The sequence below is a fragment of the Nannospalax galili genome, unplaced genomic scaffold (assembly GCF_000622305.1).
Source record: "Nannospalax galili isolate Female #2095 unplaced genomic scaffold, S.galili_v1.0 scaffold1157, whole genome shotgun sequence".
Classification (NCBI taxonomy): Eukaryota; Metazoa; Chordata; class Mammalia; order Rodentia; family Spalacidae; genus Nannospalax; species Nannospalax galili.
This window is the reverse complement of record NW_008340118.1, coordinates 794388-811253: the sequence shown is the minus strand read 5'-3', so window position 1 is coordinate 811253 and position 16866 is coordinate 794388. Positions and strand designations below refer to the sequence as shown.

Genomic DNA, 16866 nt, shown 5'->3' with positions numbered 1-16866 from the left:
CGGACCTCAAGACTGACGACACGAGCGGCCTGGATGAGGGGATCTATCAGGGAGTGACAAACCAGCTTATGGGACACTGGGGGCAGGAGGAGAGATATATAAGGCCTGCCCTTTCCAGCAATAGACAAGTCTGCAGCACCTCACCTAGTGCCTGCTTCCACCCGACTCCCAGTGTCTGTGTGTTGACTCTGCACCGCTCACCCCACCTCGGCCAGAACCCTCGTTCCCTGCAGTCCCTCGTGGGCTGGACCCGCGAGGAAACCTGCAACACTGAGCCATTTCTCCAGCCCATTTTGCTAATTTTTGAAATGGTATTTATCATAGGAAATCTTTACTGGTACATAGGCTGATCTTAATAAAGAAAAATAAATTTAAATAATAACCTAGGAATTAAGTTTTAAAGTTAACTGATTTTTTTAAAACCTGTACCCATGTTCAGTGTTCACAAGCCAAGCAATGGACTCAGCCTAGAAGCCCAACAGTGGGTGAACAAGGACAACGTGACACACACACAAGGAGTTTTACTCAGCCACTGAAGAACAGAAGTGCTCCACTCTCAGGACAGTGTGAACTGGGAATGACACTGCTCTAGTCTAGTCAGCTTCAACTGTCGACTGACACACCTACAGTCACCTGGAAAAGTCTCAACTGAGGGAAGGCCTGAGGGCCTGTGAGTGGAGGACTGTCTTGACTATTACTGGATGTGGGAAGGTCCAGCCCACTGTGGTGAGCACCAATGCCTGGGCAGGTGGTCCGGGCTCTATAAGAAAGCTGGCTAAGCATGAGCCAGCAAGCCGTGTACTTCCATGGTTTCCCCCTCAAGTTCCTGCCGACTTCCCCAAGTGATGGACTGTGACCTGGACATGTAAGCCACCTAAACCCTGTCCTCCCGTGAGCTGCTTTTCAGAGGGTTTTATCCAGCAGCAGAAACCCAACCAGAACAATCATGTGAACTGAAGTAAGCCAGACTCCAACAGTCGAGCTCTTCTTCCCTGTGCACAGTCAGCATGGCTAGTCCCTGTTCCTGGTACTGCTGGTTTACAAACTTCTGTCTCTGGCCCATGTCCCAGATTTGGATTTGGCTAGTGGAGGCACTGCTGAAGAGACTCAGCCCAAGGGCTTCTGGCTCCATTGCTTTCAAGCCCATGATGAGGCAGGGTGTGTGGAGAAAGCTGCCCACCCCATGGTGTGTCCAGGAAGCAAAAAATGAATTCAATTTTCAAAGTGAAATGTTTATTACATTTAAGAATTCAAAAAGCATTAATGTGATAAAACTCATTCACCTTTTGAGCCAGCGGGGTTGGCTCATGTCTTTAATCCTGGCACTTGGGAGGCAGAAGCAGGTGGACAGATCTCTATGAAATCAAGGCCAGCCTGGTCTACATAGCAAGTTCCAGGCTCCTGAGCCTACAGGGAGACCCTGTCTCAAAAATAACAACAAAAAAGATTGGAATTAAGTTGCATTTTTCTTCTACAACTAAATTAATACATTTTCTCCAGAGAAGTATAAGAAAATGGCCATTCTTTCTCAGCATACATCTACGTAGGCTTCTGCAGGTAAGAAACATTTGTGTCCTCACAACCTCAGCTTCCAACCCACAGAATACTGAGGGAGACTGCGGGCTGAGAACACGGATGCACCACACCTCAGTTCCCTGTTAAGTTCCTCTGTCATTTGACAACATGGAATTTGTTTTGCTGGAGCCTCTGCATTCTAGTTACCAGACAGGGGATCGGATCGTGTCAAACTCCCTAACTGTTAAATGTCACAGGGAAGGCAGGACTAAGGGCATGCTCAATTCAACAGCTACAGCACCAGGATGTCCACCTGTGCTTGCTTCAAATGCCAAGCTTCTTGTCTTACTTAAAAATAACTACCTGGGCCAGGCGTGGTGGTGCACGCCTTTAATCCCAGCACTTGGACGCAGAGGCAGGCAGATCTTTGTGAGTTCGAGGCCAGCCTGGTCTACATAGTAAGTTCCAGGACAGCTGGGGCTACAGGGAGGCCCTGTCTCAAAAACACCAAAACCAACAAACAAAAAACCAAAAAACTTCCTTTAAGCAACAAAGTCAAAGTAAATCAAAAAGCCTAATCTAAATCATATTTAATGTAAAAATGACAAATTCATGTCCAGAAAGAACAAGATGGGATTCAAAGTACTCACCGTGCATACGGGATGTAGGACAGACTGTACCTGCAACCGAGAACCAAGGATATTGGAACTTAGACACCACAGCCTTCCAGTGTCTGTGGCCACACACAGCACTGCAGCCACCACAGCAGCTCTCACACTGTGACCCCAGACACAGGCAAAAGCATGACCCGAGAGCTTATTAAACACCAGTTTCTACACCACTGCAGACCGAATCGATCAATTTGCAGGGTTTCTGCTTTGCTTCACTTGTTTTGCTGTGAGGGGCTGGAACCCAGGGTCCTACATCACCACTAGGTCATCTTCCACTGAGCCCCACAGGTCAGTAATCTGTGGTTTTTAAAAAATTAATTTTATCTGTTTTACATGCATGTATACAAGTGCACCTGTGTCATGCAATGCCTTGAGAGGCCTGAAGAGGGCATCAGATCCCCAGTAACTGGAGTTACAGATATTTGTGATCCCTCATTTAGGTGTCCTCTGCAAGAGCAACCAGTGCTCCTAACTCACGAGCCATCTCTCTAGCCCCAGTAATCTGTGTCTTAACAAATGCTCAGTGATTCTGATGCTGATGTTTAAAGCTTCTTCTGACAAAAGTTACCCACTTATCTTTTTAATAGAAATGATTAAGAATCGGTTATTTGCCCCTTTAGATGTCGACTGAGAATACATTAGGCAGAATATTAGAGAAAGTAGCCCGCAGATTTTATTTAAATGTCTCCACATTTCAATGCACATCATAAGGTGGATCTGAAATGTGATGATGTGGTATCTACCAGTGAAAAGCAGGACCCGGATCCAAAGAACAACAGACAGGAAAGACTCAAACCAGCAAAATCAGGAAGGGTTCTGGCCACTGGGAGGGAGCATAGGAAACCCACTCATGGCCTGACTGGGAAGGGCCAGGAGCAGCCAGCACACTCAAAAAAGTACTGTGGCTTTCTGTGCAGATGAACAGAGGCAGAGTAAGACACATACGGCTACAGGGAGGAAGTCTGATCAGAAAGGCGGGTGCACAGGCATCGGGCAGGGATGGCCAGAAGCAACACTCAACAAGCACCTATCTCCACCAGCGTTGGATGAATGCTTGACTGTCACTACCAGCACAGAATGCCAGAGAAGCAGATGCCTTCGGGTTCATCCTGCGATTTACTCCTTTTAGGGAAATGCAGGCCATCCATGCTTTTCCCAGCAGCCCACCGTACCAGGCGCACTCTGCTTCAACAGCTTTCCCCAGAGGTACCACTGAGGCCTACGCCCAGACCTGCCTCACCCCATTGAATTTGCAGGTCTGGCTCTCAGGCACGGGCTCCCTTTCCTAGGGCTTCAGAGGATGTGAGGCACGCTTCTAACAGCTCTGCCCCTTTTCACTTGTACCGCACAGGAGTGGACTTACCAGGTCATGGACAAGAACTGCAGGATGCAGAAGAGCAAGGCCAGTCCGTTCTTGGGCCGCTGACAACAGAAGAACAAGTTCAGGGTTAAAAACATTCCCTAAACTACATTCAATTTTCTTCCCCTTAAAACACAAAGACAGGCCAGGTGTGGTGGCACGCGCCTTTGATCCCAGCACTTGGGAGGCAGAGGTAGGTGGATCTCTCTGAGATCAAGGCCAGCCTGTCAACATAGTGAGTTCCAGGCCATTTGGGGCCACAGGGAGACCATCTTGAAAAAAAGAAAAAAGAGCTAGTACCATTTATTTTATTAAATTTTAGTCTGAAATATTTAAAAAACTAGATGTCTGTGGAAGTACGTTTCTTTTCAAATGCCGTCTTTATCAATTTTAAATTCTGCAGGCTAGAGAGATGCCTCAGTGGTTAAGAGCACTTGCTGTTTTTGCAGAGGACCAGAGCTCAATTCTCAGCTCCCGCATGGAAGCTTGCAACTTCCCATAAACTCCAGTTCCAGGGGCTCCAGTGCTGTTTACTGGCCTCCAGAGGCACCGAGCACGCACATGGTGCCCCATACAGACGTGCAGACACCCCATATACATGTAAAATAAGAATAATCTTTAAAAGATAAAAATACTGCAGAACATAGTTTCATTGTTATTGAAACGGCTACGCATAGGCTGGGACACGAAACTCTTACAGGTTAGGACTTTTAAAGCTACACTAACTTTCTAGAATCAGCATTTATTTTTTATTTATTATTATTTTTTCTTTTTGGTCTTTTTGAAACAAGGTCTCCTTGTAGCCCCAGCTGGCCTGGAACTCACTATGCAGACCAGGCTGGCCTTGAACTCACAGAGATCCGCCTGCCTCTGCCTCCCAAGTGCCACCACACCCGGCTAGAATCAGCATTTAAAACCCGGGGTGGAACTTACCCCGTCCCGTCTCAAGCTGCTTTCTCTCCCTTTGAGAACAGTGTTTCTCTGTAGTCCAGGCTAACCCTGAACTTGTATTTATTCCTTTACTCTCTTGTGTTTGTATAATGCGTGACCATGTATGCATGTATGCATGTGAATGTGGACGCATGTGTGCCACAAAGCATGTGCGGAGGTCAGAGGCCAGCTTGGGTGTAGTTCCTCACCTACCCTGTTTGAGACAGGCCCTCTGTTACACATTGCTGAACACACTGGGCTGCTGGCCCACAAGCTTCCGGGGAGTCTCCTCTTTCTGCCCCTTGTCGTTTGCAGGAGTGCTGCGGTCACTCTTACTACACGCTCAGCCTTACACAGGTTCTGGGGATTCAAGCTCAGGTCCGGCTGCTGGCCCACAAGCTTCCGGGGAGTCTCCTCTTTCTGCCCCTTGTCGTTGCAGGAGTGCTGCGGTCACTCTTACTACATGCTCAGCCTTACACAGGTTCTGGGGATTCAAGCTCAGGTCCACATGCTCACATGGCAAGTGATTCATTCATTGAGCCATCTCCCTACAACCTACTTTAATGTTCACGGACAGGCAGCTGGGCCATTCCCAAACCAGAAATCCCCAGGGTGTATACGAAGCATTTAATATTAGGTTATCATTTGGAATTGAGGTCTACAGAAATGTCATATTGGTCCTTACATCACCAAAACAAAAGGGAAATCCAGATGATATTTGGTAGGGCATTTCTGAAAACACATTACACACTCTTCGCCGCTGTGGTATTGGAGAATCAAACCCAGGACCTGCCATATGCTGGGCATGTTCTATCACTAAGCTACATGCCTAGCCCCTGCCTTTACAAAACAAAAACAAATGGGGCAGGCAAGATGGTTCAGTGGGTAAAGGCACTTGCTGCCAAGCTGGACAACCTGAGTCTGATCCTGGGAGCCACATAGTGGAAGGAGAGAACTCTGCAAGGTACCCTCTGACCTCTATATAGGGATTGTGGCCCAGGCCCAAACGTATGTACGTGCACACACACACAAAATAAATGAAAATAAAATGTAAAAAATAATTTTAATCTTATTATGTCGACAGCTCAGAACCACCTTTAGAGCCCCCTGACGCAGGCAGGTACTATAGTCAACAGAGAAAAGAGCTGAGCCCTTAAGTCAGAGAGAGGGCAGTGTGACCTCTTCAAAGGCAGCTTGGTGCTTAGCTAGAAATGGCACTGTACTGACGGAGGTGCGTTCTATTTGCTGACCTGCTTGTCCCCTGGCCACTCTTCTCTGGTCTGGTCTGACCTGCCCCTGTGCTGCTTCCTCCCGAGCCACAGTCACTGTGAGGCCTGCAGGACTCAGGCTGTGCCGCGGCTTCTCAGTTGAGGGCAGTCAGGGACGTCGACCCAGCCTCAGCACAGTGTGCTGTGGGAACCTGTTCACCTAACTAACAACGGTCTCTGTGCAAACTGTCCAGAGCAGAACCCATCTCCCATCTAGCCAGCCGGACATCCCTAGTCAGCTTAGGACCTTGAACTATTCTGAGATGACACTGAGAGGGAACAGGCAGCCGAGAGCCAGCATGGTGGATGTAACTTACCAAGAGAGCGGCACACAGGGTGAGCACGAAGCACAACTAGGGGAAGAAAAGAGTAAATGAGAAGCCTGAGACTCCAAGAGCCCAACAAACCACAAACTGCCCCATAACCAGAAGTGCTATGTGCACAGACAACATGCTAGGACTTCAGTCTCACTCATGGACCATGGCTGTCACATCAAAGCGGCAATGTTCCTTGGCAGACTGAGGCACTAAGTGAGTAATGTGCCTCAACAGCACTCGGTGACATCCAGCAGCAGTGCCAACAGTTCCACCTGCACAGCGCCAGTGACGTCAGCCAGTTCCACTGTGTTCTTTAAAGCGACCAATACCGCTTCAACAGAAGACTGCAGGCTCAATCTGCATGCCCATGTCACCTTGCACACCTATGTCACAGAGGCAGGAGTCTGAGTTAGGAAAGCCTGATGTGACCCCAGGCTGACCTTCATCATCTCAGAGGCCAGGGCTCAATGGGGCTTTTCTATGGCTTGGCTTTCCTCTCTTTAACCTGGGGAGAGCATCTGCCCACTGCCTTCACATGGTGAAAATCAAAATGATTTTCTGCCTTCCATGTGAGTGGAGCTGGCAAATGGGCGCTAGGGGGCATCATCTGGTCTTCAAGGCGGAAAAACAAAAAACAAAAAACAAAACACACGTGTGAGCACTCCCTGGGTTCAGCATTTCTCCTGGAAACACTGCGACTCAAGCACTACCAGGTTGGACCAAATAGCCGGGGTAGCCTCCTCTCACTGAATGACTGCATAAGGCAGATCACTACAAGTGTTACAGTGCCAAGGTACCTTAAATAAAAGAAACCTAAGTAAAATATTAGAGAAATAAATTTCCTGGAGCTTAACAATATAAGGTGATTTCCCAGCAAAGGGTAAAATGTGTTAGTACATGTGGACCAAGGAAACTCAACCACAAAAGCTAAATGGTGAGAAAAAAGACATAAAAATAAAATCAAACCAAAGTGAGCTTGAGTTGACCAAATTATGGGCAGATTACAGTTTAATATTCTGAACTCACAACACTACAGGCTGGTTGTACGGGAAATGTTACTGTTAAAAAAAAATCAGCTAATGCTGTAACTTAAATTCTTTATGCTGTAAGAAAACCAGACCAGGTATAAGTGTGTGTGTTGGGGGGGGTATGGGGGAGGGTGTGAGCCTGGGGATGGAGGAGAGATGGAGGAGGGTGTGAGCCTGGGGATGGAGGAGAGATAGAGGAGGGTGTGAGCCTGGGGGAGAGATGGAGAAGGGTATGAGCCTGGGTTTCTTGGCCCATTCTACACACAAAACTAAAACCCCCAAATTTTAACAACCATGAACCAGTCAGTCAGCATGAGCTCTCTGCCCACCCCAGGCTCAGGCTAAAGTGAACATCGCAGTGCTGCCTGAGTCACTGTCAGACCCAGAGCCACAAAGGGGACTCAACACCGTTCAGAAGCCAATATAACTGTCAGGTCGGCAAACAGGGACACAAACCAATGACAAACTGTAACACAGTTCTTCCTGAGAAGACTCCAAGGGTTCAGAGGCCTGTCTTCTAACCCTGCCCTCTGAAGAACAGATACCCCAACAGTTACAGGCTTAAAAATACAATCAGCAGGCTGGAGAGATGGCTCCAGGGGTTAAGAACACTGACTGTTCTTGCAGAAGACCCAGTTCGAATCCCAGCACCCACATGAAAGCTAACAACTGTCCGTAACTCCAGTTCCAGGGGATCCGACAGCCTCTTCTGTCCTCCACAGGCATTGAACAACACGGGTGCACTTACCTACACGCAGGCAATACACATACACATAAAATTAAAATAATAAAAAAAATTAAAAAAAATACAGTCGGCTCTGGTGGTCATTGTACACAGCTACGTGAGGTGCGTGCAAAAGGAAGCAGGCCTCATCAGCCAATGACAACCGTTAGCACCGTACAAACCCAATTCCTCAACCACAAAGCCTTGGAAACACCATTTTACTTCACAAGTGTGTGTGCACACATATACAAATATATATGAACAGGTAATTACTTAAAGCTAGTGCAGAAAAGACTTTAATAATGTCTATGGAACTGCATCATCCACTCACAAGCATAACAATCGTGGCAAGCAGCCTCGTTGGCTCAAACATCTTCTTCAGTTGCTTCACAGGTCCCATTAAGAAGCAGGTACTATTGGGAGCAAAGCAGGAGGTGGTGCCGTTAGTTTGTCTGGCTGTGCAAAACTAAGCTGCTTTATAAAACGAATTGTGTTGTTTTACTTTGCCAGGACTTTTTGGTTTGGTTTCTGTGGGTTTGCTGTCACGTTGCTGTTGTCTGAGACAAAGCTTAGGCTGGCCTCAAATTTGCTGACCCTCCTGCCTCATCCTCCATGGAAGAGCTGGGAACTTTTCTCTCTTATTTATTTATTTGTTTGTTTATTGTTGTTGTTCATTTGTTTTGAGACAGGGTCTTTCTATGTAACCCAGGCTGGCTGGGAACTCCATTTTCCTGCCTCAGCCACCTGAGTGCTGGATATTTTTCTATTTATTTATTTTACTTTTACTGTTGTCATTCTGAAACAAGGTCTTGGTACATAACCCAGGCTGGCTTAGAACCCACGCTTCACTCTGCTTCCTCCTTCCAAGTGCTGGAATCACAGGCATGTCACCACATTTGGCTTTTCCCCTTAACTTTGAAAGGATTCTTCAGGACACAATGTGGTCTCAAAGCACTGTTGATTCTGGCTTCCTGTGTGGGTCTCCCTCACAAGCCCTGAGCTCCAGAGGAGCCAAGACTAGAGTGTAGCAGCCACACCGCTGGGCTCTAGAGTACAATGTGGGCTGGAAATCCTGCCTTAGTCAACTCAGGGGGCGGGGTTCCTCCGTCTGCCATCTCCAGCACAGTACAGGAGGGGACCAACACCTGTCTCGTGACATACAACAGATCCAGATCCAGGTCACAACATGTGCTCCCCAAATTCAAGGCTGGCTACTGATCACTAGTACTCACTTATGTAATAGGACTGAGTACGTACACGATAAACATAAACTTTGTTGCTGAATTTACAATATAAATACATCAACAGAAAAACTCTGCTAGCAAATTGCCTATTGGAAAGGAATCTGAGCTGGGTGCAGTAGTATGCCTGTAAATTCCAGAACTCAAGAGGCAGAGGCAGGTGGAACTCTAGGAGTTTGAAGTCAGTCTGGTCTATATAGTGAGCTCCAAGCCAGTCAAGGCTACATGGTGAGACTCAGTCTTAATAAAGGGAGGGAGGAAGAGCGGGAGAGTGGGAGGAAGGGCGGGAGAGAGGAAGGAAGGGCGGGAGAGAGGGAGGAATCTGTTGTCACAGAAAGCAAACTCTAACAAAACGCACCTGGCCAGGGCAGCAAGATTTCCAAGGGTATAAAACAATGCAAAGAGTTTTATGTCACCAGAAAGCCACAACAATCCAGTTCCCTAAATTAGATGTTACAGTTAGTTAAAAATAACATTGTGATCTTAATAGCCTAAAATATAAATGCACTGCTACAGTGGTTAATACTTATGTTTAAATAGAATTGTGGTAATACACAGTCTCTGGTTGTGTAGTAGAAACTATTTGTATGAGTAGATACAAATGAGCCATAACAAAATTGTCAGTGAATCTCACTCTACTGAAATTAATGTTCATTTGAACAGCAAGTTTAAAACAGACAGTAAAACATATCTAAATTATTGACTGTTCAGTTTCATCCCAACACACACTGATGTCCTAAATAAAATTATTTCAATACTCTTCCAAGTTCATCAAAACATTGCCTTCTACATTTTTTTGAATGATCCCTAACACATTTAAGGTCACTGTTCTCCATCAAAATAATCTAACAGTCATTTAGATAAAGTAGGCTGCTAGTTAGTGCTAAATGAGATCATTAGTCTAATACGACATGAAGATTATTGAGTAACAGAAAGCTTTAACTCACAAGGATGGAGAAGGAAATGCCCACCACAAAACACACGACAAACCACTTCACTCTGGTGTTGAAACTGAGGGCCGAGGCATCCAGGACCTTAGGAGGACAATTGAGAGCGTTAGCCCGATCCCCGTTTACCAATCTGACTCTAAACTAAGCAAGTCCACTTTAACACACACTTTAGTCTACATGGTGTAGTCACTGCTGTGGTTCTAAAGGGCAGACGAACGTCTGGATACCCAACAATGCTGAGAAACAAGTTGGGCAGGTGCAATCGCAGCGTGGTTTATGTTTCTCCATTAGAGGCAGCAGATGCACACTCATCTAGACAAAACGACATCATGTGTGAGACACATCATGAAACCCCAGATTGTTAAAACCAGGATAAAAATCAGGCAGGCAGCATGCTGAGAACCGAAGCCCGGTCACGCACATAGGTTCACCCTACACTCAACTTCTGCAGGCCCTGGGCAGTGAGACAGGGTGGGAACTGGTCTCCGCAGAAACCTTTAATGAAGCCAGGGAAGCTGGAGTGAGGGGAAGTCACCTTGAAAGGGTGAGATGAGCCTGGGTCCACCGTGAGCTGTGCTGCAGGGCAAGTCCAGCCTAAGGAAGCAACTGGCCTCTAGGGCCCTCCTCAGTTGGCGCCCAGCTGTACGCCGGGGTAAAGTAACGGTGACTGCACAGCCTGCAGAGCCAACAGCACTGAGGATACTGGGGGCCTGAGGAGGGAACCCAGGCCAGCACCCACAGGGTCCACAGCATACACCCGACAACCTCCATTATAAACAGCTCATTTAATGCCAATTTATGAGAGCACTGCACATCTCAACATTGCAAACACATATTTGAAATAATTTATTCTACAGCAACCTTTCTATATACCATGCAACTTCTTTTTTCTCTCCTTTTTTTTTTTTTTTTTTTTTTTTGAGAAAGGGTCTCCCTGTTGCCCCAGCTGTCCTGGAACTCACTATGTAGAGCAGGCTGGCCTTGAACTCACAGAGATGGGCCAGCCTCTGCCTCTGCCTCCCAAGTGCTGGGACTAAAGGTGTGTGCCACCACACCCAGAGCCATGCAAACTTCTAAAAATTTTATAGTAGGAAAAGTCTAGATGTCCTTTGGACAGAACGATAATACAGCACACAATCAGGATTAAATAAAGACATGAGTGTTCCAAGTACACTGTTAAAACTATCTTCCCAGTCAGACTAAAAACTGTCAAATTTAGCTGGACGTGGAGCATGCCTATAACCCCACCACCTGGAAGGTAGAGGCAAGAGGATCAGGAGTTCAAAGCCAGGCTGGACTTTATGAGCTCTTGCCCTGGGGAGGGAGGGAGGGAGGGAGGGGAAAAAAGAAACCAGAAATGTACAAGAATTTCCATTCCAAAATTTAAATCTCTAACTCGCACTAGCACACACTTAAAAGGTCAAACTCTGTACTTGGACATATTCCAGCCGTGAAGCAACAGCAGTGAGCTCATGTGTGGCCGCCCTCGACCTCATTACACTCACCTCAGCAGGTCACTGAGAATCCACAGGCAGCATGAAACACAGATAAAACAACTAAGCCTTCTGCCAACTTAACACATCATGCTTAATGTAACACGTCATGCCATGCTTAATGGGTCTTAAAGTGTCTTTAAAGTATACTTTAACTCAGACACTGATATCCAGCAATGCTACCTGTTTATCGAAAAACGAATTACCTGGTTGTGAATACAGAATGAACCTGCCTAAGAAAACACCTAAGGTTCTTTTTGATCAGGAATTCATATACTAAGTATATTTTAACACTCAGAATAGAAAACCCCCAAAATTTGCACATTGCTTAATAAATGGCCTAATGGCTCCTCGTTTAAGATGGAAATATCATCCAGCTTTATTTGCCATCCCACGTGGTATACACGTCAGAACTCCGTGCTCTTATCATACAAACATCCCATTTTCATTTTTCAGTTAAAGACAGGTACAATACACCAGTCATGACTCCTAAAGGTTGGCACAAGCCTATAATGATGCAAGGACTTACGAGGAAAAAAACACGTGTTTTTACTTTACTTTAAGAACTGAAATCACCCCATTGTTTCTAAGCTCAAATGATGGCTCCTTTTCAATGGTCAGTTTAGTTTTCCCCATCAACAAATTTGTGGGTATTTGTATGGTAGCTTTCCCCACTTACTGACATTTTTCATGTGACGATTTTAAAATTGGAACATCGTGACAAATTATTTCTACTTTTAAACATGGAATTCATAAGCAAATGATGTGCTGCAGGTACAGAAACAGTTTCCCAGTTCTCATTTGGGACCCGGGGGCTTGAGGGTGACAACCTTCAGTATGTGGGACCCTCTTTGCTCCCGGCAGGGACAGAAGACCAGGCTTCCAGCTCCACCGGCACCATCGTCTGGGTGCCACTGTCCTTTCCAGCCAAGAACGACGCCATCGTCTTTCTTCTCAGGCTCAGAACATGCATGCACGCATGCGCGCGCGCACACACACACACACACACACACACACACACACACACACACACTCTCTCTCTCTCTCTCTCTCTCTCTCTCTCTCTCTAAAACTGCCACAGCCTCCTTTGTTTTATTTGTCTTCAGAGGAAGCAAGAGGACGGCGGCTCCTGTAAACCAAGGGCCACTTCTCCACACTGAACAAACAGTGCTGCCTGGCTCCAGGAGGTCACACACAGAACAGGAAGGATGGGAACCAGAGGAAGGTGAACCACAGATGCTAATTCCTCAACAGCACCAGCACTGAGGACAGTGAATGGACCCACCATCCAACTGAACCCATGGCCGCGTCTGTCCCTGGTGGACAGGCAGAGGTCCAGTGCCACATGGCTTGCGCTGCAGGGACAGCTCCCAGGTGCTTGCGAGAATAAACCTGCTGTGTCTCTCACAGTTAGGAAAGGCCTGGCTCCTGTACTCCCCTCCTTTCCTCTCCCCAGAGTGGTCTGTAAGAGAAAACCAAGCCACTCTGAGGAAATCGTCTGTTGCCCGTTCCCCTCCTCAGGGCCCACAGCCTAGAGATCCCTCAGCCCCTTGTTGTCTAGGCTTTGCTTTCCTGACCTGCTTTCCTGGTCACCTCTCCCATGCAGGACTCCTGGTTACAGGGTAGCCCTGCCCACATGGTGGGTCTGGCCACTGCGTACAGGCATCCCATCCTGCTGCTGCTCCCATCTCCAGTGGCTTTCCCCTCCACTTCCCTTGATGACCCCCCTCCCGGGACCTCTCCTCCCTGAAACCCTTGCTCAACAACCCGTCTCCTAGCTGCTGACACTGTAATTGCTCCTCAGCTTGGCTCCTCTTGGCCCTCAGCTTCTCATTTTAGAGAAATTACACTATCACTGCTTCAAGACGACACCCAAAGTTTCCTTCCGCTGTTCCCACCAGGCAGCTCTCATTCTGCATCAAGTCTGTTTTCTGTGCTCCCAGAGGTCCCAGAAAACAGCGTAAGTTGTAGGCAGAGCACGGGAGGGGACAGAGGTACAGAAGTGTGTCACCAACTTCACTGGGCCTGCAGAAGGCCACTTGGCCTCTGATGCTTTAAGTCAACCTGCCCTCTACTGCAATAGACTCCACCTCTCGTTCCTGCCTTAATGCCCCCCATCCTCCAGCAGACAGCTCCACCCACCAAGATAAAACACTGAAGCCAGCAGTGAGAACTTCTCACAACTACCATGCCCACCACAAGAGCATCCAAACCCTGTCCCTTGCTCTGGCTTGGGCTCTTCCTGCCTCTCCCAGGGAGGTTCACTTACCTACCATCTTTGGGGCCCTGCCCCTCAGACTCTCTCAGGAGTTTACGCTAGCTGGCTTCTCCAGTGACTCACACTCTCCGCTACAATAGCCTACTTTTAGCTGTGCTTAATCTACCTAAGGGCTAGCGACACGGCTCAGTGATTAAGCCATGGCTGCTCCCGGCACATATATGGTGGCTAACAAATATCTGTAACTCTAGTTCCAGGGGATCTGGCACCCTTTTCTGGCCCCATGGGCATTGCACACACAAGTACACTTGCAAGTGTTTTACATGCAAGCAAAACACTCATGAACATAAATGAAAAAAATGCAAAGACCCCTGTCTTACACAAAGCCCCGACTTGCTGTCACCCTTGAACCTCCACACTTGCCCATCCGTTGCTAGAGTTGCTATGTACTTGCTTAAGTGCTAGGTGAGGGGCCCAGCTATATAAAAAACTATATGCTTGATGCTGTAAGAAAAGCACCATCACCTGAGCAGCTTATAGACAAGAGAAATTTATTTCTCATGATTCTGAAACCGGGAAGTCTGAGGTCAGGTGCCGGCAGACGTGGTGTGTGGTAAGGACTCAACTCTGGTTCACAGATGGTACCTCCTGCTGCCTCCTCATAGGATAGAAAGGGGACATGGTCTCCCTGGGATCTCTACTGAAGGATACCAAGTCCATTCCCAACTATACCCCAAAGGCCCCCTCAACACTAGCATGCTTGGGATCAACCTTCACCACGTGAATTGGGGGGACCACATTCAGAACACAGCACTGTGTGCAGCTGTTCAGGCCTGCCTACAGGCTCCCTGCCACAGCACTGGCCTGGAACCCCTGCATGACACTGACCTGGACCCCCTGCACGGCACTGGCCTGGACTCCCTGCCGCGCATCCGAGGACCCTTCTCTGCTTGAACTTCTGCATCTCTATGTCTCCTGGACAGTCCCAGCTCCCTCTGTTGGGAAGGACAAGAATGCTCTTCTGAACCCTCCACCCTGCCCCCGTCTTCCCCAGGCACTCCTCCAGGACCACCATATGAAATGAGGAAATCAGAGAGGGAGGGAACAGGAAAGCAATGCACAGTCTCCCCACACTCACTGGACACCACACAAGCCATCCGTGCCACAATCCCGGTAGTCTCTGATCCAGTCAGTTCTAACTCCATCTGCCTGGAGACAACACAGACCCAGGGCTGGGCTCAGCCTGTACTCCCACTCCCCCGCAGGGGCCACCCACAGCCCTGTGCTTGCCTGTGCTTCTGAAAACTGGTTATAACCCCTCCTAGGATTCCAGAAGCTGCTGTCATGGCTGACAGTACTCGGGGAAACACATTTACTGGTTTACTATAAAGGACTCGAACGCTGAGATACGCAGGATGAGGTTAGGGGCAGGGCTGTGAACCTCTGAGGCCTGTCTGGGTCTAGACCTCTAGGACTCTATGCATCCAGTTGCCTGGGCCCTCACCCAACTCTGTCGTCTGGGTTTCCTGGATGACTTACTGAAGAGACATGATGAATTACATCACTCCTACATGTGTCACCTGAATCTTCAGCCTCCACTCCACAGGAGGTTGAGCGAAGGGCTGAAAGGCCTAACCCTCTAACCAGAGCTGCTTTGTTTTTCTGTGACCAGCCCCCACCCCGCAGCAACCAGGGCTTCCAGCCATCAAGCAACTCCTCAGCATGCAGATGACTGTATCACTGGATTTTAGGAGTTATGTGACAGAGAACCAGAAAACCAAATGTTTCAGTCTCTCAGTGGGTTATATTACCGTCTTGTGAGGAAGGCACAGCTTAGTTTTATAACAGGAGCCTCTATTGCCATCTTCCGTGTGAAGGCTTTTAGGTGAGACCACCAATTATTTCCATTGTAAATGTGGAAGTCACTCTGCAAGCTAATGACTTATCTCACATCCTGTGCAATGAACTCAATGTCTGTGCTCCCCCAAATTTAGGTGCTGAAATTCTAACCCTCACAATGTTGTTTTTAGAAGGAGGGACCTCTGGGAGAGCCATGGAAACAGTCTTCAGGAATATCCTTAGTTTCCTTTCCAAAGAGGCCCCAGGCAGCTTCTGCACCTCCCCACCTAGTCCCCAGGGAGGTGGGCCATGAACCAGCAGTGGTCCCCTCGGCAGCCTGTGCAGGCCCTGGCCAGCCCTTCCCTTTGCCCACTGGATCCTACCACTCCTGGACAGCACCCTGCAAGGGTCCCCTTGCTGGAATGATCAGTTCCTTTCTTCTGGACTACCACCACAAGTACAAAAACATCTAGCATTTTCTAATTTTAAAAATAAAATGTTCTCTGGCCCTCCTTCACCCCCTAAACACTACCTGTTTTACCACAAAAATCTGAAGTAATGTGGCGTCTGTACACACACACACACACACACACACACACACACACACACACCCTGGTTAGGCGTAGCATCAGTTACTTTAGGAGACCTATCACAGGGTGCGGCACCTCCTCCTTGCTTTCTTTCCGCACCTGCTGGGTTCTCCTCCAACCTGCTGGGTTCTCCTCCCTTGCACTCCTCTCTGCCGTCCTTGTGGGCTCCTTCTAACCTGTGCACCCTGGGGTCATCAAGAGGTCACACCTCACATTGCCCCTCTTAACTTACACCCATGGTCATGAACATCTAGTTTCTGTTCATGGACTCTAACAGGCCCCCAGCATCTCCTCTTAGGCACTTCCTGGTGCCCTAGACTTAGCATCACACAGAACTGATTTTCTTCTCTGATCCTGCTCCTCCCACTCAGGGGAAGATGCCTGTCTTTCCAGCTGCTCTGGGTAAACAGCCTTGGGTCTCACACAGCCAACCCATCACCAAACAGCCCTGCTAGTTGCACACTCAAGCCGGGCAGGTACACTCTGCCTCTTTTCTTTCTTTTAAACCGTTGTCACTTTTAGCCTGTAGAGCCACGCGGTACTCACCTCTTACTGAAACTACCAGAGCAGTCTCCTGACCAGGTTTCTGCCTTCTGCCTTTACCCCACGGTGTTTTCCAGATGGACTTCAGTGTTTTCATTAACTTGTGCTCAATGAGTTACAGAGAGGTACAAAAAATAATAATCTCTACTGCAACCCAGCCCTCACTATGATACTTATTA

The 16866-nt window shown here is 47.9% G+C and overlaps 1 protein-coding gene across 9 annotated transcripts in view; it reads right to left on the bottom strand.

The window, feature by feature from the left end:
• The window catches only part of Sft2d1 (SFT2 domain containing 1), a 115327-nt gene that overhangs the window by 95293 nt on the left and 3168 nt on the right, over nucleotides 1-16866 (bottom strand). For 2 of the 9 annotated variants that reach the window (XM_008835112.3, XM_008835110.3), the window contains exons 2-7: nucleotides 10002-10088; nucleotides 9413-9495; nucleotides 8145-8226; nucleotides 6062-6097; nucleotides 3550-3608; nucleotides 2166-2195 (exon numbers count right to left, since the gene is read on the bottom strand). The exons of 5 other annotated variants lie outside the window; for them this stretch is intronic. In XM_008835112.3, the coding sequence (XP_008833334.1) occupies nucleotides 2166-2195; nucleotides 3550-3608; nucleotides 6062-6097; nucleotides 8145-8226; nucleotides 9413-9495; nucleotides 10002-10088 (377 nt within the window). The remainder of the gene's footprint in view (nucleotides 1-2165; nucleotides 2196-3549; nucleotides 3609-6061; nucleotides 6098-8144; nucleotides 8227-9412; nucleotides 9496-10001; nucleotides 10089-16866) is intronic. 2 more of the 9 variants (XM_029564528.1, XM_029564529.1) reach the window with 1 other exon arrangement.